Below are 9,370 nucleotides of genomic sequence, written 5' to 3'. Positions count from 1 at the left end.
AATTGTTAGAGCAACTTTTATTGACTTTTGTATGTCAAGTAATATTTATGGTCACATGTAAGAAATCCTTATATAAGGATACTATGTATGTTAAGCAATTAAGCAGGAATCAAGTGGAAGCTTGATATTTCTCTTCAATATTAAAGTATTATTTTCATCTTGTCTTTTGTTCTTTCTATTTTTGTGAGTGTCCGTGTATTTGGGTATTGGTTTGTAAACTTATTCCCAACAAATTGGTATCAGAGCTTGTGTATTCGTAGCATTGTAGTCATGGCCTCCAATATGGTGCAAATCCAAGTTCCTCAGTTGAAAAAGGAAAATTATGAGAAATGGTGCATCCAATTCAAAGCGTTGTTTGGATCACAAGATCTCTGGGAGATTGTCAGTGCTGGGTTTGTTGAGCCCACTCTGGAGCAAGAAGCCACCTACATTGCAGATTAGAAAGTCACTCTCAAAGACCAAAGAAAGAAGGACAAGAAGGCGTTGTATCTCCTTTATCAAGGATTTGATGATTCAACATTTGAGAAGGTTGCTGAAGCGTCAACGAGCAAAGCAGTATGGGACACCTTGAATACAATTTTCAAAGGTGTTGATCGAGTGAAGAGAATTTGCCTTCAATCATTAAGGGCTGAATTTGTGAATCTGCCCGTATGAATAAAAGGAGAAAATGTCTCTGATTATTATGCACGATTACTTGTAATCGTGAATGAAATGAAGAGAAATGGGGAAAAACTTGAAGATGTTCGTGTCATAGAAAAGATACTTCGATCCCTCACACCCAAATTTGAGCACGTGGTGATGGCAATTGAAGAATTAAAAGACTTGGAGACTATAAGTGCAGAGGAGCTGCTGGGATCTCTCTTAGTTCATGAACAACGCATTCTGAAGAATGCAGGCTCCACATCTCTTGAGCAAGCTTTGGAGTCAAAATTAAATTTTGGCAAACCAAAGGGAGGACGTGGACAATGGAATCTAAGACATGGTGGTGCCAACTACCGTGGTCGAGGTAGAGGTTGAGGACGTGGTAATACAAATGATTGTGGTGCATCTCAAGAAATGAGAAATTTCTCCGACCGGCGAAAGCAGAATGTCCAATGTTACAACTGTTGAAAATACGAACATTATGCCTAAGAATGTTCGTACAAGAATGATGACCATGTCAACCTTGCTGAAGCATCAAGCAGTGAGAGTAAGAATTCTACTCTCTTATTGGCACACAATGATTCCAGTGGTCAACTTGATGTTTGGTACCTTGACTTTGGTGCAAGCAATCATATTTGTGGAAGAAAAGAAACTTTTGCTAAACTCAAAGAAGGAGTTTGCAGAAACGTGAGCCATGGAGATTCCTCAAAACTTGCAGTTGAAGGAAGAGGAAAAGTTCGGATCTTCCATAAAAAGGGCAAGGAAGAATTCATCTCTAATGTTTACTACATCCCAAGTATAAAGAGCAATATCCTAAGTATTGGCCAGCTTCTCTAAAAGGGATATATTGTACACATCGAGAATAATGTTCTCTCTCTAAGAGACACAAGTGGAAGGCTCATTGCACGTGTTCAAATGACCAAGAACCGTATGTTTCCTTTGAACTTGAATTCGAAGATTGAGAAATGCCTCATTGGACTCATTAAAAAATAGTCATGGCGGTGGCATTTACACTTTGGCCATCTTCACTTTAATGGCCTAAAGCTATTATCCTCTGGCAGAATGGTGCATGGTCTACCACAAATTAATTCAGCAAACCATGTTTGTGAAGGATGCATACTTGGTAAACAGTCTCGACTCTCTTTTCCAAGTGGTATGGCATGGAGGGCGAAAGCACTATTGCAGTTGGTGCACACTGATATTTGTTGGCCATTGGATTCCATATCATCTGGAGGTAACAAGTACTTCATTACCTTCATAGATGATTTCAGTAGAAAATCATAGGTTTATTTTCTCAAGGAGAAATCTTCAGCCTTAGATCTTTTCAAGAACTTTAAGGCACTCGCTGAAGCGGAGAGTAATTGCAAGCTTGTAGCCATTAGATCTGATCGAGGGTGTGAGTACACCTCAAATGCATTTCAAGATTTTTGCAGAGAGAAAGGAACCAGACATCATCTCATTGCTACCTATACCCCACAACAAAATGGGATAGCGGAAAGGAAGAATTGCACTATCCTTGACATGATGAGATCCATGCTAAAAGAGAAAGGATTACCAAAGCAATTGTGCGTGGAAGCTGTAGCATGCTCAGTGTATTTGCTAAACCGGTGCCCAACAAAGAGTGTCAAGAACATGACAGCTCAAGAAGCATGGAGTGGATACAAACCTAGTGTTGCACACCTTCGAATTTTTGGGTGTGTTGCATATGCTCAAGTTCCTGAAGCAAAAAGAAGGAAACTTGATGATCGACGTGAAAAGTGTATTTTTTTTTGGCTACGGTGAGGAGTCAAAGGCATACAAGCTCTATAACCCACTAACAAATAAAGTAGTGATTAGTAAAGATGTTGTCATCAGTGAAGAAGAAGCATGGAATTGGAGCAGTAAAGAGGCGAACAAAGAAAATGCTGTCTCAGATGAATCTGAAGAGCAAACGCCAGTTATGACATCGTCTGCCCCACCAACATCTCCTCAACATATTTCACCCTCTTCAATACACAAAAGTCCTACATGTGGGTCTTCATCTTCTAGTGACGACAATAATAACAGAGGAATTTCAAGGAAGTCTCAAGGATGTCTATGAACGTTCAGGAGAAGAAGAAACAAATCTTTTTTGTTTCTATGTAGATCATGAGCCTTTAACCTTTCAAGAAGCTATTGAAGAAGATTGTTGGAGATCAGCAATGGAAGAAGAAATCCATGCTATTCAAAAGAATGACACATGGGAGTTATTGACACTCCCACCAAAGAAGAAAACAATTGGTGTCAAGTGGGTGTACAAGATTAAGCGAACTGCAGATGGCAGCGTTGATCGATACAAGGAAAGGCTTGTAGCTAAAGGCTATAAAGAGAAGTATGGAATTGACTGTGAAGAAGTCTTTGCGCCAGTTGCTCGACTTGACACAGTGAGACTGTTGATCTCACTTGCAGCTTATCGTAGTTGGAAGATATACCAACTAGTTGTCAAATCAGCTTTCCTCAATGGAGTACTTAAGGAAGAAGTGTACGTGGAACAACCAGAAGGTTTTATTTCACAAGGAGAAGAAGATAAGGTGTATCGTCTGAAGAAGGCTTTGTGTGGCCTAAAGCAAGCACCACCAGCTTCGAATGCTCGTTTTGATGATTATCTTCAACAAAATGGATTTATAAAGTGTCCACATGAGCACTGTCTACATGAAGGCTGACGAAAAATGAGAATTTCTGATACTTTGTCTGTATGTGGATGATCTGTTTTTCACTGGTAGTAGTGAAAAGATGTTTGTAGAGCTCAAGAAGTCCATGTTCAAAGACTTTGAAATGATTGACACTGGACTGATGTCATATTTTCTTGTGATAGAAGTGAAGCAAGAAAATGGTGGAATATTTATCTTTCAAAAGAAATACATGAAAGAGATATTGGAAAAGTTCAATATGGATAGCTGTAATGCTGTTAACACTCCTGTCGCAACAAGACTGAAGCTGTCAAAAGAAGGAGAAGGAAAGCCTGTTGATTCAACCCTGTAGAAGAGTCTCGTCGGAAGCCTAAAATATTTGACATTGACAAGGCCCGACATGCTCTATGGTGCTGGACTCGTAAGTCGTTATATGGAGACACCAGGAGAATCTCATTGGCAAACTACAAAGAGGATTCTCAGGTATATTAAAGGTACTCTCAATTTTGGCCTCTTCTATACTTATGGTGAAAATGCAAAATTAGTTGGTTACTCAGATAGTGACTGGGGAGGTGACCAAGATAAGAGAAAAAGCACAACTGGTCATGTGTTCTATCTTGGTTCAATCGCTTTTTCATGGACATCAAGGAAATGGGCAATTGTAGCTCTATCCTCATGTGAAGCAGAGTATGTAGCAATTTCTTCTGCTGTTTGTGAAGCCATATGGTTAAGAAATCTTTTGGAGTCACTGAATCACCCACAAGAAAAATCTACTGTGATTCATATGGACAACAAGTCAGCAATCAAGCTCTCAAAGAATCCAGTGCAACATGGAAGGAGCAAGCATATTGATACCAGATTTCATTTTCTAAGCGACCATGTGAAGCAGAAGACATTTGAACTTGAGTATTGTAATACCAAGGAACAAGTGACGGATATCTTCACGAAGCCACTATGAATTGAACCCTTCAACATGTTACGTGAGATGTTTGGCATGAAGGCATTTTGATTTGAGGGGGCATGTTGGAAGTGCAAATAAAAATGCAAAGTCAAAGAAAGCATGCAAGAAGGTTGTACACATTTCCTTCTAATTAATACTAGCATTTCGGTTCAGCTTTCTTTTACTTTAATTAACTTAGTAAATTATGCATGCCTTAGAAGTCAAAAGAATATTTGTTAGATGGCAACTTTAGTAGACTTTGTAAATTTTAGTTTTAAATAGCTCTTGAGTGCTATAATTGTAAGAGCAACTTTTATTGACTTTTGTATGTTAAGTAATATTTGTGTTCACATGTAAAAAATCCTTACATAAGGATGTTATATACATTAAGCAAGAAGCAAGTGGAAGCTTGATATTTCTCTTCAATATTAAAGTATTATTTTCATCTTGTCTTTTGCCCTTTCTATTTTTGTGAGTGTCCGTGTATTTGGATATTGGTTTGTAAACTTATTCCCAGCAATGCAGACTTTTGACCTTAAATATTTGATCGAACGAAAACTAGGTCATACGAATTCAAAATGAGTCAAACAAAAGCCTATTATGTTTGCCTCGTAACCCTCTAAAGATTCGTAGAATTTTGAAGGATTCCATTTTCAAAAAAAATTCAGATTTTTTCGGGAGTTACTATTCAACCGCCAAAGTGGCACTTTTTGAATATCACTTTATTTCTCAATTTAGCGTTGACAAAAATATGTTTTCCCCTAAATTGAGAAATAAAATCATAGTAAAAAATTGTCGCTTCGGCCAGGGCCAGATAAACCACTAGGCAAGTGAGGCACTCACCTAGAACTCTCGGATTAATAAAGCTAAAAAAAAAAAATTGTTTTTGCCTTTTTTTTTTAATTTAAGCCCCCCCCCCCCCCCCCTTTTTTTTTAATTAGGCCTAATTTTTTTTTTTTTTTTTTCATAAAAACTTATGGCCTCTAATCATGATAAGTAAGTAATTTATAAAAGGCCTCAATTTAATAAGGCCCCAATATAATAAGCCCTTGGTAAAATAAGACCAATTAGCCCAGAAAAACAAATATTCTTATACTTAAAAATAGTCTATCTATCTCTGCTTGACATGAAAGAATTTTGATTTGAGGGGGCGCGTTGAAAGTGCAAAAAAAAATAAAAAGTCAAAGAAAGCATGCAAGAAGGTTGTACATGTTTCCTTCTAATTAATTCTAGCATTTCGGCCCAACTTACTTTTACATTAATTAACTTAGTAAATTATGCAAGCCTTAGAAGTCAAAAGAATATTTGTTAGACGGCAACTTTAGTAGACTTTGTGATTTTTAGTTTTAATTAGCTCTTGAGTACTATAATTGTTAGAGCAACTTTTATTGACTTTTGTATGTTAAGTAATATTTGTGTTCACATGTAAGAAATCCTTAAATAAGGATATTATGTAAGTTAAGCAATTAAGCAAGAAGCAAGTAGAAGCTTGATATTTCTCTTCAATATTGTAAAGTCAGAGAATTTGAATATTTTTCACTTTGCTTTAATCTAGCATAGGCTGATGATATTTATAATCTCAAGCATTACCAATCAAATATATAAACTCTCTTTGAGATAAGAGATAATCTCTTTAAGATAAGAGATAATGTAATCTATCTATAGAGTTTCAGATATGTAATTTATCCTAATCTAAAATACAACTTGTTATCTTGAGTCTGTTGGTTTAAGACTGAAAATTATCTTATGAGAATATTTATCCTTTACACTCCCCCTCAAGCTCAGTGGGGGTGTAACAACTCTGAGCTTGTCTCGTAGATTTGAAAACCATATTGAGGATAAAGGCTTGTTGAAGATATCTACAACTTGGTCTTTGGATGAGATAAACCGAACGTCTAGAGATTTTGAAGCTACCATATCCCTAACAAAATGAAAGTCGATCTCCACATGTTTGGTTCGAGCATGAAAAATCGGATTGGATGAGAGATACTTGGCGCCTATGTTGTCACACCACAAGACTGGAGGATGAGAGACAGGGATCCCCAGTTCACATAAAAGAGATTTTAACCATGATAATTCTGCTGCTGTGTTTGCTAGTGCCTTGTATTCAGCTTCCGTACTTGATCGAGCCATTGTTGCTTGCTTTTTAGAACTCCATGAAACAAGATTTTTTCCTAGAAAAACGCAATACCCCCTGTAGACTGACCGTCATCTTGACACCCAGCCCAGTCAGCATCAGTGAATGCTTGTAGTTTATTGGATGTGGTTTGCTGAATTTTTAAACCAAGATGAATAGTTTCCTTTAAATATCTCAGTAACCTTTTTGTAGCATGCCAGTGAGGTAATAAAGGTTTGAGCATGAACTGTGACAATCTATTCACTATAAAAGCTATGTCGGGTCGAGTGATAGATAGATATTGTAGGGCACCAATCGTACTTCGGTAGAGGGTAGATCTGAAAATACCTCACCATCAAATGCAAATAAAATAATTGAAGTAGACATCGGACTGCAAACAGGTTTTGCATCAGCCATTTTTGTTCTCTGTAAAATGTCTAGAATATAACAATGCTGAGAGAGATGAACACCATCTGGTAGCCGTGAGACCTCAATGCCAAGAAAAAAATTTAACTCACCCAAATCTTTTACTACAAACTCAGATGCCATGCTACGGAGTAAATTATCAATTTCTGATGCAATTGAGCTTGTGATAATTATGTCGTCAACATATATAAGATTATATATGGTACAAGCAGCAGATTTATATATGAACAGAGAGGTATCTGATTTTGAAGCCCGAAAGCCAAACTCTAGTAGTTTATTGCTCAATCTGGATAACCAGGCCCGTGGTGCCTATTTGAGACCATAAAGGGCTTTCTTAAGACGACAAACATGGTTAGGAAACTGAGGGTGGGCATAACCAGGGGGTTGTGATATGTAAACTTTCTCAGATAAATTACCATATAGAAATGCATTTTGAATATCAATTTGCCTAAGTGACCAACCAGATGAAATTGCAGTAGACAATACCAAATGTACCGTTGTTGGTTTAATTACCGGGTTGTAGGTCTCTGAGTAGTCAATTCCAGCCTGTTGGTGAAATCCTTTTGCCACTAATCGTGCCTTGCAGCGATCAACTGAACCATCCGCCTTCCTTTTTATACGAAATACCCATTTGCATCCAACTAAATTCTTGGCTGTAGAAACAGGAACTAAACACCAAATATTATTTTGTAAGAGTGCATCAAACTTAGAATTCATAGCCGTTCTCCAGTGAGGATCCATGGAGGCTTGTGTATAGCATATGGGTTCTGTAACATTGAGAGCACTATCAATTATGAGAGCATGTGGGGATGAGTATTTTGTGGAACCATCAGAGAAAGGCTTGGTTTGGTAATATTATTTTTTGCTCGTGTGAGCATGTGATGGTTGTTTACTGGTACGACTGGTGTAGGGATATATAGGTTAGTTTCGGCAATTGGAGGGAAGATGAAGATATGTGATGGAAGGGCTGTTGAGCAGGGGACAAGGGTACGTGGGGCGTGGGATTTGTTGAGGAGAGAATATTGGGCACATGAGTTGGTGTAGTTTGTGGCGTGGGCTGTGCAGAAGGATAAGTCACGGGTTGGGTGGAGAGAGGAATGGATGGGCACACGGTTTGGACTCTAGTTGAGGGGTTATTGTCGTGTGTAGGTGGGAGTGGGACTCTAGCTGGAGGATTATTACCTTGTACGGGTGTGACTCTAACTACAGGGGTATTGCCGTGTGTGGGTGGGATTCTAGATTGGAGGGGTATTGCATGAGGGTAGGTGTCAGACGTATGAGATAGAGGTTGTTGGATAATAATAGGATTTGTTGGGTAGAGATGGGTATTATTTGGAGGATTTTGTGTTTCAATGAATAAAGGAGTTTGGAGGGGAAATATGTTTTCTTTGAAAACGTCTCTGGATATGTAAAGACGACCATTTTTGAGATTAAGACACTGATAACCCTTATGACGTATACTATAACCCAAAAAAATACACAGATAGAGGTTGCAATTTATGAGAATTATATGGACAAAGATTTGGCCAACAAGCAGACCCAAAAATACATAAAAGTGTGTAATCCGGAGAATCTTTGAATAAAATTTCATAAGGAGATGAATTTTTCAAAAGAGGTGTGGGTATGCAATTTATGAGATAACATGCCGTTTGAAAAGCTTGTTCCCAATATTCAAATGGAACATGAGCATGAGAGAGTAGAGCTAATCCATTTTCGACTATGTGACGTTGTTTGCGCTCCACCACCATTTTGTTGGTGTGTGTGTGGACAAGAGAGACGATGAGAAATACCCAAATTTGTGAGAATTTTATTGAGGGGGCGATATTCGCCTCCCCAATCAGATTGAATGGTTTTTATTTTTGAGTTAAAATACCGTTCAACATATTTTTGGAATTTCAGAAAAATAGAGCAAATGTCATTTTTGTGAGATATTGGAAATAACCACGTATAACGACTATAGGCATCTAAAAATGAAACATAAAATTTATTGCCATTTGTGGAAAACATAGGAGCTGGTCCTTAAACATCAGTGTATATCAATTCAAGAGGATGATTAACACGTGTTGAGGACAAAGAAGAAGGAAGTTGTTTGCTTTTTGACATGTGATAAGTAGAGCATGTCAAAGGCTGGTTATTTGAAGAAACTGGTAAATTAAATCTAGACAAAACATTTAAACAAATGCGGAAAGCTGGATGCCCAAGCCGTGTGTGCCAATTTTGAGGAGATGTCCATTCCCCAACATGAGCAGATGCAGTTTTGGGCGACATAGAGGATAAATGAGACTGGATTGCAGACGAAGAGACATATGGAGGTGGACGACTAGTAGAGACCTTGACTGGGAGCTTATATAGCTCACGATCATTTAGGCCTTGAAGAAGAATTTTCCCCGACCCCTGTTCCTTTACAAAAAAATACCAAGGGTCAAACTCAATGAAAGTAATGGTTTCAAGAGTGAATTTATGAACAAATAGTAAATTTTTTGTGATGGATGGAACATGTAAAACATTTTGCAACAGAAAAGATGCATTAGGAAAGGATAGAAGGGTGTCACCCGTGTTTTGAATGGTTAAACCCGTACCATTACCCATATGGACTAG

At 37.9% G+C, this 9,370-nt stretch overlaps 1 protein-coding gene across 1 annotated transcript; it reads left to right on the top strand.

Moving 5' to 3' along the window:
* The first annotated feature begins 711 nt into the window (after positions 1 to 711).
* Positions 712 to 2,722, top strand: LOC132181850 (uncharacterized). The gene is made up of 5 exons (XM_088518791.1): positions 712 to 1,006; positions 1,133 to 1,438; positions 1,704 to 1,795; positions 1,927 to 2,399; positions 2,497 to 2,722. Exons 1-5 carry the CDS (start codon positions 712 to 714, stop codon positions 2,720 to 2,722), a joined length of 1,392 nt encoding a protein of 463 aa, XP_088374917.1.
* Positions 2,723 to 9,370: the final 6,648 nt, after the last annotated feature.

The sequence above is a fragment of the Corylus avellana genome, chromosome 8 (genome assembly GCF_965113065.1).
Source record: "Corylus avellana chromosome 8, dhCorAvel1.hap1.2, whole genome shotgun sequence".
NCBI classification, from domain to species: domain Eukaryota; kingdom Viridiplantae; phylum Streptophyta; class Magnoliopsida; order Fagales; family Betulaceae; genus Corylus; species Corylus avellana.
The sequence above is the reverse complement of the archived record's forward strand: the minus strand, read 5'-3'. Positions and strand labels throughout refer to the sequence as shown.